The sequence below is a fragment of the Ochotona curzoniae genome, unplaced genomic scaffold (genome assembly GCF_017591425.1).
Source record: "Ochotona curzoniae isolate NIBS_2020 unplaced genomic scaffold, NIBS_Ocur_1.0 scaffold_2453, whole genome shotgun sequence".
Lineage (NCBI taxonomy): Eukaryota > Metazoa > Chordata > Mammalia > Lagomorpha > Ochotonidae > Ochotona > Ochotona curzoniae.
In genome coordinates this window covers 12581978-12599935 of record NW_024467094.1, presented here as the reverse complement: position 1 = coordinate 12599935, position 17958 = coordinate 12581978, and the positions used below count along the sequence as shown (strand labels likewise).

Here is a 17958-nt window from a genome sequence, read left to right as displayed (position 1 = left end):
GCCCCAATCCTTGACCATGCCCTCAGCTCCCGTCCCCAGAGGCTGCCCATCAGAGTCTCCATCCCCATCCACCCCTGCTCTCTACCCTATTCAGGTACCACCCTGCTCAACATTGCAGGAGTGGCGGGGGGTGGGGTGGTGTGCACTCAGGCTTTCTTGTCCCGTGGGGCTGCTGGGTCCCGCCCACTCACGGAACCTGATAGTCAACAGAGGCCAGAGTTCTGCCTTTTATTTGGATGCTCCCAGCGGCCTCTGCCGAGTCAGACCCAAGAGAGCAGCACAAGCAGGGGGAGGGGACCCCAAACGCTGCCATCTAAGCCCCCCAGATGCCCACCCGCTCGTGCCCTAGTCCCAACAGCTGCAAGACAGACCCATGCACAGACCACTATGCAGAGAGAGTTTGCCCAGTCCACGCACAAGAGCCACACAGGGCCTGCTTCCTTCCTGGGGCCACCGCCCCCAGGATCCAGGGTTCTTCTCTTTCAGGTTCCAGCCTGTTCCGTTTGACTCCTTCCAGGGCAGTTTTATGGTTTCGTAGGCCAGCGGGTGTGCTTCACCAGGGTCAGGAGGGCTGGTAGTCCAGTCCCGGGTCCGCTCGCATCCAGGGAAGCGGTCCCGCAGAGGGAGCCCCTGGGTTCCGGCGCCAGCTTGCCCCGAAGGTCTGGGGCAGGTCGGGCGCCTCGACCACAGTCCGGGGCTTTCCCGGGTGAGTTTGCGGGATGCTCGAGACGTAGCGCGGTGCGGTCGGCATGAAAGGGCCGGCGGCATCCCAGCGAACCAGGCCGAGCCCTGCGGGCGGCGAGGTGGGCGGCGGAGAGCCGACACCCGCGTCCCTGGCTCGCGAAGCCTGACCGTGGCATTCGCCGTGGTCGCAGGGCCAGCGGGGAATAGGGCTGGCTCGCAGGACGAGCGAGAGCGCAGCGATACGGTGGATGGCCCTGCGCAGCGTGGCGATCTTGGAGAGCCTCTTGCCGCCCAGGTCGTGGCGCAGTGCACGGCGCAGCGCGTTGAAGGCCTCGTTGTAGTCCAGGATGCGCTTGCGCTCCCGCACGTTGGCTGCCATGCGCCGCGCCTTGGACCGCGCCGGACGCGCTCGCTTTCTGCCCGCAGTCTCCTCGGCTTCGCCCAGCCCGTGGGGGGCGCCATTCTCCCTCAGCACCCCGAAATCCCTTCGGGTCTCCGAGTAAGCGCCCCCGGAGACTTCCGCAGGGCTCTCAGCCCCTTTCAGGCCCCTGAGGCCTAGTCCTGGCGCACCTCGGAGCATAGCCTTGTCCCTGGTCCTGCTGCTCCGGCTGGGGCTTGAGAGGCCCGCGGGCCAGCCTCTGCACGGCGGTGGCTCCTGCAGGCTGGACACTGCCCGGACGGGCCCTCTCCGGCAAGGCTTTATGGCCTCACGTGGCTCCCCGCCCTCTGCATCCATCCATCTCCCTGTGCCTGCTTTATTACCTGCCCCCAGGTAGGTTGGTGAGGGAGGAACCGGGAGGAAGGCAGGAAGCCTGCAGATTCTTGGCATGCGGGGACCGCGCCCCTAGCTGCTGCAACCACCCACAGGCAACTTGAGGTGCCTAACTCTGAAGCCCCTGCAGAGTGTTCGAATGGCTGGCGGGCTGCGAAGGGGTCTGAATGGTGGGTCGAATGTGTCTGAAGAACCGTGGTCGTTCTGTCCAGTCCCAGAACTGCCAGTGAGGACAAACCTGAGCCTCCTGGCCTGACACCTGAAGGGGGAGCAGATGGGGCCGGCAGGGTGCTCCAGGAAAGGCTGGCCTGGAACTTGGGGCCTTTTCAGCTACCAGAGGGAGTCTGGGTTTGGATTGGCCATGACTTTGGCTCCCTCTCTTTGGCTCTGTTCTGTAAGCAACATGGGAGGAAGTGTGTTTTAGTGTCCTTTAGTGTCCCAGACTCTTGGGCAATCTCGGTTCCTTACGCAACACTGTGAACTCGGTGAACAGCCCCACCACCACCATGCCCACCAGGGATCCACACATTCGTCTCAGGAAAAGGATAACAGTGCTGAATGGGAGAGAAGGGCTTCCAGTGGGATGACAGCCACCTACAGGGCCCTGTGTCCACCTGTGTCTCAGTCACTAGCCTAATGCCACTATTTGCTGTGACAGCGGCCAGGATGGATACACAGTGCATACATCCCTCTTATCAAAACAACACACAGGTGGAATTCTCTGCAGAGGAAAAGAACAGGGCACTGGGGAACAGAGTGTGCTTGTGTGACCATCTATCTTTTTTCCCCCCTAAGATTTACTTATTTTTATTGGAAAGTCAGATATACAGAGAGGAAGTTCATCTGCCTGATGATTCACTCCCGAAGCGGCCACAACAGCTGGAGCTGAGCCGATCCAAAGCCAGGAGACCAGAGCCCTTTCTGGGTCTCCCACACAGGTGCAGGATCCCAAGGCTTTGAGCCGTCCTCGACCACTTTCCCCGGGCCACAAGCAGGGAGCTGGATGGGAAGCAAGATCATTAGGACACGAATCGGCACCCACATGGAATTCTGGCTCATGTAAGGCAAGGAGTTTCGCCACTAGGCCACCACACCAGGCCCAACACTCATTTCTTAAACGAGACAGCTGGTATTCTGTTATTGTTCTCTTGATAATAGGATTAATTAAAAATGTATTCAGCAAAAATATTACATCTTTTTGTAAGATTGTCAGGCAACAAAGATTAAAAACAACAAAAGGAGCACTAGGGCTGTTTTATGCAACATCATTAGCTTCCAGTCCTGGTTTTGAACGTGGCATTATGCCTGTCTTCCAATTGTTTTTTTTTCTCCAGTTCCTTAGAGCATTGCAGGAAGGCTCTGGAAGAGAATTCAGCCTGTTTCCCTTGCATTTCAGAAGAACCCTATTCTGCCATTTTGATTCTCCCATGACCATCGATTTTTTAAACACTTCCACAATAGCTAGGCCTGGTCAGAGGCCAGGAACTCCACCCGGGTCTTCTACATGAAGATGGGGGGTGGGCAGGAACATATGTGTGTAGGCCATCAGCTGTTGGACCAGAAGCCAAGTAGCCAGGACTCTGACATCCCAAACAGTGGCTTAGTCCACCACGTCACAGTGCCTGCCAGCTCGGTCCTGTTCTCCCACAGGCTGTCAGGAGCCCCGATGGAGCCATCACATCTGCCCCAGGGTCTGCGTTGGCAAGATTTGGAGTTCGAAGCTGCAGCCAGGCATCTTAACCCTAACTCTTAGCCACTAGACTAAACCCAGCCCCAAACTGCAAGATTTTATATATATATATAAAATCATATTTAATAATATATAATATATATTAAGCTTTAATTGAAAGGCAGAGTTACAGAGCAGGAAGAGAGACAGAGACGAGAAAGATCTTCAGTCCATTGGTTCAGTCCCCAAATGATCACAACCGCTACAACTGGGCCAGAGTGAAGCCAGGAGCTTCTTCTGGGTCTCCCACATGGTACAGTGGTCCAAGCACTTAGGCCATCCTCTGCTGCTCTCCTGGACCACAGCAGCCCTAACTCCAACAGTGGCCTGTGTAAGCAGGTTGCTGGTGGTGCAGGTGGCCTGCAAGTTTTTTGTTAATTCCATTTGTTTAGGAGCGTTTTGAAGTCTCTGGTGTGTCTAGGGGCCAGCTCAGCCATAATTCCATTTGAGTTTGCATACAAAACACTACTTTTCAGGGATAAACACATAAGGCCATGTGTCCTATCATTTTAGTTCCTACTTCCTTGTTGCATGTGAGCTGTGTTTTGGGTAGAAGGAAAGAGGACACGTGTGAGGCTCAAAAGGAATCAGGAATTTAGAGAGAGAAGAAAAACGAGGAGGAGGAAGAAGAAGAAACAAAATGTGGAAGCAAAATGAGATGGAACCACACATTCTTTCACTGGCACCCCTCACATGAATCCCCATACTAGCAGCACAACCACCTCCCATCCAGTTACTCAGGGTGGTACTGGGGACCGCCCCTTCCATCTCCTATCTCCAGGGGGTCATGCATTTATAGATCTGCTCCTACTATGCGCAGAATACATACATGAACCCAGATTCATAATTTCCATGCCACACTCCCGGAACAAATCACCGGGGCTCCGAGGGAAAGCGCTCCGGCCGGCGCAACCCGACTTCAAAGGCGAGCGAGGCAGGCGTTTCCGCGGCACCTGGGGCACCTGCGGCGGCGGGTTCCTCCCTCGCCCGGGAGCGCAGCTGCTGCGGGCGCGCCGGGCGCGCAGGGGCGGTGGCGGTGATTTAGAGCCGGGCGGTTCCGCCGGCGGCTGCGAAGGTGCCTATTACCACGCCTGAGCCTGGATGTCAGAAATTCCTGCTCTTCCTCCGCAAGTTCCGGTGTCCCTGCCCTAAGGTGTCCCACCTCGAAGAGCAAGCCCGCGGCTGGCCCGAGCGCTCTGGCTTTCCTCCTTAGCCGAGACGCCTCGCACTCGGCAGGTCCGGGCTCGGTTTCTGTCTCCACCCCTTCTCATATTCATTCAGCGAACTGGTAGGATCTGCCGGTCACTGGTTCAGAGAGCTTCAGCAACAGAATCCTTGCCTCGGGGATGTCCCTTTCCTGCGAGAGAGCAAGTAACAGATAAAACAGATAAACATACGCTGCCAGGGAAGTGGGTGAACTGCCAAATTCGCTATTAGCCATGTGCTGGCATCCCTTATGGAGGGGCCGCCTGAGACAGTCTCGCTTCCCCTTCAGATACAGCATCTTGCTGATGGCCACCTGCTAATGGGCAGCTGATGGCTCAAGTACTTGAGTCTCTGTAACCTGTGTAGGGTGACCCAGATAGAGTTCCTGCTCCTGACTTCTAACCTTGACCAGTGCTGCAGGCATTGGGGAGTGAACCAGCAAAGGAAAGGGAGATGTGCCCTTCTCTTCCTCTGCCTTTCACGTAGGTAATTGAAAAAACCCAGTCTCATCTATTTTTTTTAAAGGAGGCTTTCCTGCCTGGCTTTATATATATATAAATATATATATATAAATGAATATATATATATATATATATATATTTGAAATTCAGAGGGAGAATATGTCATGCACTGGTTTACTCCCAAAGTGGCCACAAGAACCAAGGTTTGGCCACACAGGAGCCAGGAGCCTGGAGCTTCTTCTGAATTGCCTACTTGGGTACAAGGGGCCCAGGTACTTGGACCATCTTATGCTGTTTTCTCAGACACATTAGCAGAGAACTGAATGGGAACTGGAGCAGCTGTGACTCAAACTGGTGTTCCTGTGGGATGATAGCATCACAAGTGGTGACTTCACCTACTGCACCACAACACTGGCCCATTTTTAAAAATGATTAGTTATTTTGTGAAAGGCAGCAGAAAAGACAGAAAGGTAAGCTCTGTTCTCTTTCATCCCTGGGAGCTCAGTCAGCCTTTTCTAGTCCATTAAGTGGCATCTTTGTTGAGTATGTGGTATTTTCCCAGGTCTTGGGTGAGATGGTACAAATGCTTTGGTGAGCAGAACTGACGTGGTTCCTGCCCAAGGAGGTGACCACCTGGCGAAGACAGTCAAGACGGTCATTTTAACTCAAGTAAAAGGATGTGTGAATTTTAGAAGGAACGCAGGAGAAAGAAGGAACCTTTCTGGGGGTGGACCAGGGTACATCCCACAGAAAGATTATCCCTGAACCTTCCAAGGTTAGCATAGGAGTCTGCCAGAGTAGAAAGGCCCTGAAGACAGGGAACAGCATGAGCCAAGGCCAAAAAGTACACACCCCTGTAGAACAATGCAAAAAGAAGAAATTGACTTTGCCCAACCTTGGAATGTGCAACCAGGGATAGAGGGAAAAGGCTGGGCACCTTAAGCATTACCCCTCTAAGCTTGTTCCATCCATTCAAGTGCCTGAGTAGTACATGACCATGAAATTGAGAAGTACCAGACTCCAGTTTGAATTGCAATGGCAATGCCTTTGAGCAGTATGAAGAACGGATCTGAGCCCAAGTCTTGGTATGTGGCCAGGGCCCAGGTGGGAGGCAGGACCTGAGTGATATAGATGGCTAGGGCTTGGTGGAGGGGCAGAGTCAACACCAGTCCAGAAAATAGAGCGGGAACATGAGGGTGTCACTGCATGTAGCAGATGTCCAAGACGGTTGTGCTGCCTCCAAATCCTCCTTCCAGATTTGAGTTCTGGGTCCTCTAGGCCACCCCTGGTGACAGGCTTTATGAATGAGCATCCCAGTGTGGACACTGTAAAGAAAGCAGGTGACTTGAAGGTTATTCTTTCCAGAACCCTGGGGTACTCAGAGCTTGTGCTAAGCATGTTTTGTAATTGTTCTTTACTATGTGACTTAAAAAAAAAAAAGATTGATTTATTTTTATTTGAAAGGCAGACTTACAGAAAGAAACAGAACTCTTCCATCCACTGGCTCACTTCCCAAATGACCAAACAGCCAGAGCTGAGCTGATATGAAGCCAGGAGCTCACATGAGTTCAGGGACCCGAGGACTAGCACCATCCTCCACTGTCCTCCCAGGCCATAAACATGGAGCTGAACTGGATATAGAGCAGCTGGGACTAGAACCAGTGCCCCCAGGGGATGCCAGCAATGTAAGGTAGAGGATAAACCTGTTGAGCCCTCATGCTGGTCCACATCACATTTTGTGAAGACTTATTCTATTTGAAAGGCAGAGTGACAGAGAGAGTGTGAGAGAGAGCTCTTTGATCCACTGGTTTACTCCCCAAATGACCAAAACAGTCAGAGCTAGACCAGGCTGATGCCAGGAATATGGAACTTCATCCGGGTCTCCCATGTAGGTGCAGGGGACCCAAGCATTTGTGCCATCTTCCACTGCTTTCCCAAGAGCATTAGCAGAGAGCTAGATTGAAAGTGAAACAGCCAGGACTCAAATTGGTACTCATATGGGATACCAGTGTCACAGGCAGAGGCTTAACTTGCTGTGCCACGAGGCCACTCCTACTATGTGCCATTGGATCTGTCTTTCTGCCTGGGGGGCAGTGGAGTGCCTCCAGCGTGGGGCTGTGGTCAGCAGAGATTCCTGGCAGGTGGAATACTAAATGGAGCCCAGTACTTGGCTCCTTGACTTGAATCTGGAGCAGGTGTGTCTAGCAGTAGAGATGTGGCTCTGCTGGTACCAGGGCCAGTGGCCTTCAGTGTTGGCAGGGGGCAGACACAGTGGTGGCTGCAGGCCAAGCTGTCTTGTAGCCACTCAGTTTCCTGTAATTCCTCTGAGTTTCCCTGGCCGAATTCCCCAGCCTTTCTTTCCATTGATTTGTGGGTGACCTCAGCTGCCCTCTAATTCCCTCTTCTCCTTAAGTGATCAAAGTTGAGTTTTGTTGACAAACAGGAATCCTGACAATACAGAATCAAGTCAGTAACCTTTTTCTTCCTTTTCTTTTCTGCCCGGACCAGCCCCCTGCACCTGCCACTGACTGGCTTCAGGTATAAAGGTAGTGGCTCATCTCTGTGGACCTTGCTTACCATCTCCTGGGGAGGTGGGCGAGAGACTGACACCATCCTGGGGCACCCAGCACCTGGCACATGCAGGCATTTCACAGTGTACTGTTATGCAAACCTGGCAAACTTGCTCAGCATCCCAGGATGCTTTTCTTCCAAGCTTAGGCACACATCTGTCTCACCTCTTCTCACTCCAAGCCCACAGAGCAACAGCCCTCAGTCAGGCCCTCAGTGGATGTTGTTACTTCTTGGTCTAAGAACCTGAGAGTGTTTCCTGGTGTCACCTGCACTCACCTGCCAGGCCCATAACATTCTCCAGCAGTGGCTGCTTGGATTTTGGAATCAGTCCATCAATTGCTAGCTGTGTAGCCTTGGGTAGCTTGCTCATCCTTTTTAAGTCTCAGTCCTCCTCCCCACCGTAAAATAGAGATATGTGGTAGTACCATTTCATCCGACCTGTGCTGGTTAAGGGAAACAGCACGGTGAGTTGCCAGCACCGGGCCTGGAGCCTATCAACTCTTAGGAATTGGGACTTACTTCCAGTCTTGCCATGCTGCCCCCTGCCCAGCCAGCCTGGCCACTGCAGCTGTAAGTCATCCAGCTAACCCAAGACGTCCTCCACCCGCCCACGTCCACTCATGTCCTCTTCGCCTCCACCCACTGCCAACCTGTGAGTGGCTTCTCATTAAAGGAATGACCAAGAGGTCTTGGTGCTTTTGCCTGGGGTCTGATGGCCCTTCTATCTGCCTGGTGTCTGTCGTGTGTGAAGCAAGCACAAATTCCGTGTGGAGCACTCAGCCACCTGGGAGAGGCAGCCTGCTCTGGCTGGAGACACTGCAGGCCAAGAGTGTGTATCGAAGGGCTCTGCTGTGGGGTGCAAAGAAGCCAGGCTCCTGCCTGCAGGTTAAGAAGTTATCTTTTGGGGCCTGTGCCCTGGCTCAACCAACTAATCCTCCACCTGCAAGTGCTACTTTGTGTCCCGGCTGCTCCACTTCCCATTCAACTCCCTGTTATGGCCTGGGAAAACTCTAGAGGATGGCCCAAGACCTTGAGACCCTGTACCCGGCTAGGAGACCTAGTAGAAGTTCCTGGCGCCTGGCTTTATATCGGCTCAGCTCCAACCGCTGTGACCGTTTGGGGAATGAACCAGTGGATGGAAGATTTTTCTGTCTCTCCTTCTCTCTGTGAATCTGCCCTTTTAAATAAAAATAAATAAATCTTAAAAAAAAAAAAACCCTTATCTCTGCCCTCTTAAGACTCAGTTCTCTCATCTGTCAGATGGGAATAATAAATATTAGTACCTACCTTGTAGGGCTGGTGTGGGGATAGCTCAAAATAAACCAGAAGCAATTTCCTGAGATTTTGTATGTCAATGTTGTTGTTATTGTTATTGCTTTCATTGAGAAGTCAAGGAAACCCAAGCACATTTTTTTCCCCAGCTCCCATTTGGTGAATAGTTCTGCCTGTCACCTGTGACTTAGATTGCCACATCTCTGCCATGTCACCTCCTGCTGTGTCTGTGTCTAGTTTGATAGGCTGGGTGACACCTCTATCTGCTTGTTGCTTTTCAGAATCGTCTTGTGTGTTCTTGGCCCCTTACATTTCCATGGGGATTGTAGTGATCTTGCTGAGTTTTGTGACGATTCTCCAGTGATCCCTTCCTTTCTTATGATGGCAAAAGGGCTGCTGAAGTCCCACGCATACTCCATCGCACTCAAAATGGAAAGGGAACCACCCAGGTAAGCCTCTCATAAAATCTTTTTTAAGTTATTTTATTAACTTGAAAGGAAGAGTTAAGGGGGAAGGGAGAAAGGAATCTTAAAAAAAAAAAAAAAGTGGGACTAACCTATTGAACCATGGAGCTGGCCTCACTCCTAAGATCTTGACACAGAAACCGTGGACTAATTATTGCCTTAAACCTCTAGATGTTGAGGTCATTGGTAAACTGCAAGAGCTCATGAATGCAGCAGTCACACCATTCCCCAGCCTTCCCTACAGTGGGACAGTGATGTGTCCTGGGAGGCTTCCCACGGGCAGCCTCCACACTCCCTCCTCCTGCCTACCAACCTCTGGGGGGGCAGCCATCAGGAGCCACAAGCTGCAGACAGTAGGGCCAGAAGGAGACAGAAAAGTCTGGGCCCTTCATCCTTCCTAGAGCAGAGCCAGCCAGGAACACTGCCTGGCCAGTACACCTGCCATGTGTGATTACTCACAAAATTAATGAACTTTTCATGGAAAACCACCAAAGACTTGGGACTTTATCTAAGACACTTCCACCCAGGACTTTACAGATAAGCATTTTCCTAAAGTCCTTGTACATTTGAATCCTCCTGCCACCTGGTGAGGAAGGCACGATGGTGCTCTTAACCCTGTGGGGAGAACAGAGGTGCAGCCGGGCCAATGCCCTTGGAAAGGCGCTCAGCTCCCTAGCGGAGAGCGAGAGCCAAGAGGCAGGATGATGAAGACCATGAGGTTTAGCTTGGAGGACTGGGTGGCAGCAGGAGCCTCTTCCAGCTTTAACCATTTGAGCATTTTTAAACAATATTTATTTATTATTTTTATTAGAAAGGCAGATATACAGAGAGGAAGAGATACAGAAAGAAAGATCTTACGTCCACTGGTCACTCCTCAAGTGGTTGCACGACCAGAGCTAAGCTGATCTGAAGCCAGGAGCTATCAGCTTCTTCCAAGTCTGCTTTCCTAGGCCATAGGCAGGGAGCTGGAAGGGAAGTGGAGTAGCTGGGATTAGAACCAGTACCCACATGGGATCCCAGCATGTGCTAGGTGAGGACTTTAGTCACTAGGCTACTGCGCTGAGCCCAGCATTTCTTGTTTTATCTGTACAGTGGGAATTCTAACTACCTGCTTGCAGAGCTGTTTGGGCGGAAGTTCCAGGGACAATATAATAAGATCGCTGGCCCTGCATAGGTATTCAGTAAATGTTTGATAAGTGAATTCATGAAGGCATTAGTACAGCTGGGCACATTCTCTGTCAACATTAGTTGCTGTCATTGTTAGGTTTATATTTCCTGTATTTGTTAAGCACATTACAATTTACTATTATTCTGTTTGTCATTTCATCTCGGTCCTGAGTATTTGGGGGCTTCTACTTCCCTACTCTCCACCCCCAGCCTCTCCCAGCTCCCCAAGGACATGCCCAACCCAGCTCCCCTTACTGCCATAAATCAGGCCCTAGGACCTGTAATTAAGCAGCCACCGTGGGCGGGTCTGGAGCAGTCCCACCCACCTGTCCCAGGGGCTTCCTGCACCCCCACCCTCTCAGAGGGGCAGGAAGGCCCTGGGAGCTAGGGGGTCCCTGTGCCAGCCTTCTGATTTACGATCTTCTGTGTGAATGAGATTTATGAGCTGAGGAGATGCTCACAGCACAGTGCCCCAAGGTGAGAAACACAGGAGTTACTTGCAAAAGAACCTGCACCTGCAGGGTGGCCTCGTGGACCCCCAGCTTCAGGTGCTTCCCAGGGCCCTGCAGAGGCCTTGTTTAGTCCTATGGGGAGGCACTTTAGGGGGATATCCTTCCTGATCAGCACAGGAGTTTTGACCTGCTCCATTTCTGATCTGGGCTGGTTCACCCCTCCTTAGGCAACCTGGTGATCTCCCGCTCCCGGGAGGTCACCATATTGATGCCGAACTTAGTGCAGACACTTGATCAGCATAGCGCACTACAGCCCCGAACTCCTGGACTCAAGCGATCCTCCAGCCTCAGCCTCCGGAGTAGCTGGGACTATAGGAGCGCTCCACTGAGCCTTTGGCTAAGATCAAGTATAAGGGAATACCCTTTCACCAGAGCATTGCTAGGTCCATTTCACAGGAGTGGAATGGGACCCCCACTATCTCAGGTGGTCAGGTTTTTCGCAGTGCAGGTGGGGAAGAAAGCTTGCAGGAACAGAGCTGGGTTTACTCATGGAGCAACTCTGAAGCAGACACTGAGCCCAGGGCTCTGTCTGCACCCCAGGCCACCCCAGCAGGTGTAACCAGGTCTCCTCTGTCGCCTGGGTCAATGGCTGCTGGCCACTCCTGCTGTGCTGAGACACAGCTGTCTGCCAGGCTGGAAGGAGATAGGGGTCTGGCAGTTCCTGAGAAGGGCTGGGCCTCCCCCCCCAGCAGCACCCCAGCTCCCTTGGCACTGGGAGGCACAGCTGTGGTCCTCCCTTCAGGGTCACCAGGACATTTCTGGGGATTTTGTGCTAGACTTGGGGTCCTATCTGGGCTACTCCACCTCTGACCAGCTGAGACACCTTAAGGCAAGTTACTCAACCTCTCTGAGCCTGTTTTCATGGTTTGGAGATAAACCGGAATGACAAAATCCCTCTCACAGGGTGGTGTGGGATAGATGAGGTAGGGGTTGCACTTTAGGCTACTCCTGCACCCGGCACCAGGACCACGAGTATGCTTTTGTGAGTGTTTGTGGTGGGATTTCACAGCTGATGAAAGAGAGTATCTTATTCCAGGATCCTGAACTTGGGCCAACTTCGCATGTGTGGCTCTGACCCAAACCCCCATTCCATTCATTTGTATTTTGAGGGTGTGGAGCGGCTGCTACATTCCAGGGGCTGTTGCAGTGGATGGCAGTGACCAAAACACAAAAACAGAGCCATCACTGTGGTCCAGTGGGTTAAGTGCCACTTGCAACAGAGGCATTCCTTCTCAGAATGCTGGTTTGGACCCCAGCTGTCCTGCTTCCAGCAGCTGCCTAGGAGAACAGGGGAGGATGGCTTAAGTCCATGGGACCCTGCTACCCATGTGGGAGACTTGGAAGAAACTTCTGGCTTCAACCTGGCACAATCCTGGCCATTGTGCCCTACTGGGGAGTGAACCAGCAGATGGAAGATCTTTCTATCTCTCCCTCCTCTCTAACTGTTTCTTTTCTTTTTTTTTTTTAAAGATTTATTTTTATTATTATTTTTTTTATTGGAAAGGCGGATATACAGAGAGGAAGATCTTCCGTCCGATGATTCACTCCCCAAGTGAGCGCAACGGGCCAATACTATGCCGATCCGAAGCCAGGAGCCTCTTCCGGGTCTCCCACGCGGGTGCAGGGTCCCAAAGCTTTGGGCCGTCCTCAACTGCTTTCCCGGGCCACAGGCAGGGAGCTGGGTGGGAAGCAGGGCTGCCGGGATTAGAACCGGCGCCCATATGGGATCCCGGGCGTGCAAGGCGAGGACCTTTAACCTCTTGCGCCACCGCGCCGGGCCCATCTGTAACTGTTTCAAATAAATCAATCTTTAAACAAAAAACAGACACACACAATTACATTTGCGGGGACTTCATGATAGATTTAAAAGTGGTGTTTGGTGTGGACTGGAATAGTGTTAAGTTTAGGGATTTTGACATGTATCATAGGGGTGAGATGTTAAGAATGTAGAGGGAGGGGGTGGTGGTTAGTTGAATTTGTATTTTAACAAGATTGGAAAAGATATTTAGGTTAATAAGGGGGGAGGTATAAGACGCGCGAGTGAGGGTAAAAATATTAGAAATAGATGAAAATATTAAGGTAATGTGATTAGGGGGGAGGGAGAATGGGGGATAGGAAAATGTATATGGTGTGAATTATATGAATGTAGTGGAAGAATAAAGATAGGGTAATGGCGCGAGTTTGGGGGGGTTGGGGTGTGCTTTGTGTATGGGGGGTGGGTGGGGGTGTGGGGAGTAAAATGGATATGTGTAGGGGTGGAGTTTATAGTGTGTTGTTAAAATGAGGTGTGTAAAGAATCAAGTGACTGCAATGGCTGGAGCTGTGCCAATTCAAAGCCAGGAGCCAGGAACTTCCTCCAGGTCTCCCACATGGTTGCAGGGTCCCAAGGCTTTGGGCCATCCTTAACTGCTTTCCCATGCCACAAGCAGGGAGCTGGATGGGAAGCGGGATTTGAACTGACACCCGTATGGGATCCTGGTGTGTTCAAGGTGAGGACTTTAGCTGTTAAGCCACAGTGCTGGGCCAGCCCTTAACTCTTAGAACTCACCCACCTTCTCTGTCCACAAGGAAAGCAGAAGCCACATGGTGGGGCTTGATGATGCCCAGCTTCAGTGTCCCCTTCCCTCCTTGGTCTTCTGACAAACACCCTTACCTCTGTAAGCCCGGCTGCTTTGTCTCCACTCAAACACATGACTTATGGATCTACTTAGCGACTTTCTTTGCCAATGTATTACTTCTCCTAATTAGGCAGCACTTCTGCCCCTGTGATGTCTGTGAAGCTCGTTGCTGTGACTTATCTGGGGGCTCAGAACCCAGACAGGCCTCTCTGGCCATATGGGCGCCTGTCCTCATGGCCTCTTCAGCAAGTCAGTTGAGGTGACTTCCAGCGTAACTGCTGGGCCCCAGAATGACGAAGAGGAAGCTACCAGCGCCAGCTGACATTCCAAATGTTTAACTTCCTGAGTTGGCAGTGTGAATCAGATGGACATTTAACCCCCATTATAGCTTCCAGCAGGTGTGTGTGTAGGGGGAGGCAGGTCCTGGTCATTGGGGGCGTGTCCAAGGCTGGTGGCTCTCCCCGGAGAGGGTCCGCGGTCATCAGAGGGGTGACCAGCCCAGGCCACTCGCAGTCTCCTCTGCCTGGCGCGTCAGGCGGGCTTTCCTCTGCGCATGCGCTGTGCTAGCACGAGCCTCCCGCCTCACCAGGCCACTGAAGACATGGCACCAGCCTGAGCTTAGAGTGTGAGCCTCCAAAACCAGGAATCACAACGAAAATCTCCTTTGTTTGCTCAGTCTAAGGGAAAAGGGCCCAGCAGAGGGTGGTTGGGAAATAATGCGTTTGAACAAAGCCACGCAGGCTGTTTCATTCCCTCGCTTGCTAGTGTTCTCCGGTGGACGATGCAACAAGAATGGAAACGGAAGGTCGTCATTTCCAGACTTCTTAGGGACCCAGGGGCCTCTCCCTCGCCAGCACATCCCGCACAGGTGTTTCCACACGCGTGCTTGTGGAGTGTTTGTTCAGGGTCCGAAACCAAATTGGAGACGCAGCGTGGCTCACAGGCCTGGGCCCTTCTCCCCATGACGCCCTCTGGGTAGTTTCCTTTCCCTCTGCAAGACTCTGTTCACCCGCCTGTAAGACGGAGGGGTCTAACGACTGCCGCAGAGGGGTCGTGGAGACCACCGGCCACAGCCCTGGACCCCCGGCTGCAGCCGGAGGCGGTCATGGCCACCGCCTGGTCACCTCAGCCAGCTTGTCTCTGAGAGAGACGCCTCACGGGGGAGGTAAGTCAGAAAGCGGCTCTCGCCCACGGTGTTGCTGTGGGCTGCTTGCACGGGGTTCTCGCCCCGAAAAGAGCTTTCTACATCACAAGTTGGGGATCTGGGGACTGAGAAATGCGGGGTGTGGAAAGGCGGCCAGGGCGAGCGGGGCCTCGCGCCCTCTGCTGTTCAGGACGTGGAACTCCAGCGCTCTCCGGGTCCGGATGAGGCGCTCTCCCGGGTCTGGCTGAGGTGCTCTGCGTCCAGCTGCGGTGCTCTCCGGGTCCGGCTGCGGTGCTCTCCCGGGTCTGGCTGAGGTGCTCTCCCGGGTCCAGCTGAGGTGCTCTGGGTCCGGCTGAGGGGCTCTCCCGGGTCCGGATGAGGCGCTCCGGGTCCGGCTGAGGTGCTCTCCCGGGTCCAGTTGCGGTGCTCTGGGTTCGGCTGAGGTGCTCTCCCGGGTCCGGCTGAGGTGCTCTGGGTCCGGCTGAGGTGCTCTGGGTCCAGCTGAGGTGCTCCGGGTCCGGCTGAGGTGCTCCGGGTCCAGCTGCGGTGCTCTCCCGGGTCCGGCTGAGGTGCTCCGGGTCCGGTTGCGGTGCTCTCCTGGGTCCGGCTGCGGTGCTCTCCCGGGTCCGGCTGAGGTGCTCTCCAGGCCTGGTTGAGGTGCTCTCCCGGACTGCCATTCTGTTCTCGGCTGCGGGCGGCAAATGGAGTGCTCTGTGCTGGCCCCAGTCAGTGCCCTCTGGCGTGCAGTTCTCCCACGGTTGTTCCATGGGCATCGGGCTGTAGCCACCTCTCTAGTCAGGGAGGAGAGTGGGGTTGGTGGTGAAACCCCAGCTGCCAGTCTGCCCCCACCTGCACCTGCACGAGGCGGTCAGTCGGAGCTTCGCTGCACTGGGGGCTCCCCAACCCGGTCTCGGCAGAAGCTACACATGTTCTCCTGGCTGCTATTTCCTGTTTCCAGTGGCTTTTTAAGTTTTTGTTTGTTTAGGTGGATTTTATTGGAATAGTTTTAGATATGTAGAAAACCTGTGAGGTGTGGTGGGTGTTTGGCTTATTGTTAGGATGCTACTTCAGCCTGCCTGCATCCCGCCTCACAGTGCGTGGGGGTGATTCTTGCTCCAGGTCCTGACTCCAGCTTCCTACTAACGCAGACCCTGGAGGCAGCAGGTGATGGCCCAAGTAGCTGGACTCCTGCTGCCCACATGGGACTGCTGGACTGTGTTACCTGCTCCCAGCTTTAGCCCCGTGACTGTTGCAGGGGACACACACACTTGGGAGCTGGCATTCTCTGCATTACTCTGTCACTCATTCACTTTTGCCATTTTAAAATTTTGAATCATTTATTTGAAAGATGGAGTTACAAATAGAAAAGGAAAAACAGATCTTCCATCTACTGGTTCTCTCTTCAAATGGCTGTAATGGCTGGAGCTGAGCCAGGCTGAAGCCAAGGGCTTCATCTGAGTGGTTTATGTGTCTGCACGCGCCCCAATACTTGGGCCATCTTCTGCTTTCCCAGGCTTGTATTTGATGGCAGCATCACGGGTGGAGGCTTAATTTGCTATGCCATGATGTAGATCCCCAAACATTTTTTCAAGAATAAAAAATAATTGAGAGACCAATATACAGAGTAACCATGTGCCCTGGACCCAGGGCAGGACATTGGTACATTTGTAACAGTTAGTGACCAACAAGGATGTATCATTAGCTAGTGTCTGGAGCCTATTCAGATCTCCTTCTTCAGGTGCCCCAGGATCCCATCACTGTCCTCTTGGCTGTGACAGTGGACGTGTTTCTTGTGACCTTGACACCTTGGAGAAGTGTGAACCCTGGTCTTGGAATTTGATTTTTTTTTTCTTGATTTTCCTGGTATTGAGGGCAGAAGACCACAGAGGCAAAAGGTTGTTTTCATACCCAGGGTGCCTGCTGTGTGTGTGTCACCTATCACTGCTGATGGCTGGGCCAGGCCCCTGTGACAGCTTGCTCTGCCTCCTCCCTTTCTTCCTCCTCCTCCTTCCCCTCATTCCCTCTTTCCTCTCTACTCCTCCTCTCCCTCCTCCCTTTTCTCTGTCTCCTTCCTGTTCTCTCTCCTTCTCCATAAGGTTCTCCTGGGAAGCACCCCCCTCAGGCTGCAGGGAGTACGTGCAACTGTGTGCAAGTCCACAAGGGAGATTTGCCTTTTCTCCCTGTGTGTTTTCTTTCTGGGTCACCTGTCAACATCTATAGAGATATATCAACATGGACTCAATGGGTATCTAATGTAAATGTAATTTTCTTTAAAAAAATTTATTTATTTGTATTGGAAAGGCAGATTACAGAAAGAAAGAGAAACAGAGAAAGATATTCCATTCACTGGTTCACTCCCCAAGTAGCCATAATGGCCAGAGCTGAGCTGATCTGAAGCCAGGAGCCAGGAGCTTCTTCTGGATCTCCTATGCAGGTGCAGGGTCCCAAGGCTCTGAGCCATTCTCTACTACCTTCCCAGGCCACAAACAGAGAACTGGAAGGGAAGTGGATCAGCCAGGATTAGAACTGGTGCCCATATGGGATTCTTGAGTATGCAAGGTGAGGACTTCAGCCACTATGCTACTGTGCTGGACCCCAATACACCTTTTTAAAAAAGAAAAGGGCCCGGCGTGGTGGCGCAAGTGGTTAAGGTCCTCGCCTTGCACGCCCAGGATCTCATATGGGTGCCGGTTCTATCCCGGCAGCCCCGCTTCCCTTCCAGCTCCCTGCCTGTGGCCCAGGAAAGCAGTCGAGGATGTCCCAAAGCTTTGGGACCCTGCACCCATGTGGGAGACCGGGAAGAGTCTCCTGGCTTCGGATCAGCATAGCATCATCGGCTGTTGCGCTCACTTGGGGAGTGAATCATCGGACGGAAGATCTTCCTCTCTGTCTCTCCTCTCTGTATATCCGCCTTTCCAATAAAAAAATAAATAAATAAAAATAAATCTTTAAAAAAAAAGAAAAAAAAAGCAGCTTCTCCTGGGTCTCCCATGTAGATGCAGGGTCCCAAGTTTTTGGACCATCTTCTACTGCTTTCCCAGGCCACATGGAGGGAGCTAGATGGGAAGTAGAACAGCCAGGACACAAGCCAACACCCATAAGGATACTGACACTTAAAGGTGGATGATTAGCCTGTTGAGCTACCATGCCAGCCTCAGTGTCTGCTTTCTGACATGGGAAGTTACAGGCGTAAAGTCCCCAGGTTCTGCAGGCCAGCAGAGTCTGTGGTGCTAAGGCCTTGGATGAGTTGCTCAACCTCTCTGAGCCTCATTTTCTTACCCCAAACACGGTGACCGTTCATGTATCAATCTCATCATGTTGTAAGGATTAAATAATGCATGTCAAGTACTCAGAACTG

The 17958-nt window shown here is 52.6% G+C and overlaps 1 protein-coding gene across 1 annotated transcript; it reads right to left on the bottom strand.

Annotated features, from left to right (window-relative positions):
* Positions 1-562: 562 nt before the first annotated feature.
* Positions 563-1264, bottom strand: BHLHA9 (basic helix-loop-helix family member a9). The gene has a single exon (XM_041000873.1). The coding sequence runs from the start codon at positions 1262-1264 to the stop codon at positions 563-565; it is 702 nt and encodes a 233-aa protein (XP_040856807.1).
* Between the last annotated feature and the right edge of the window lie 16694 nt (positions 1265-17958).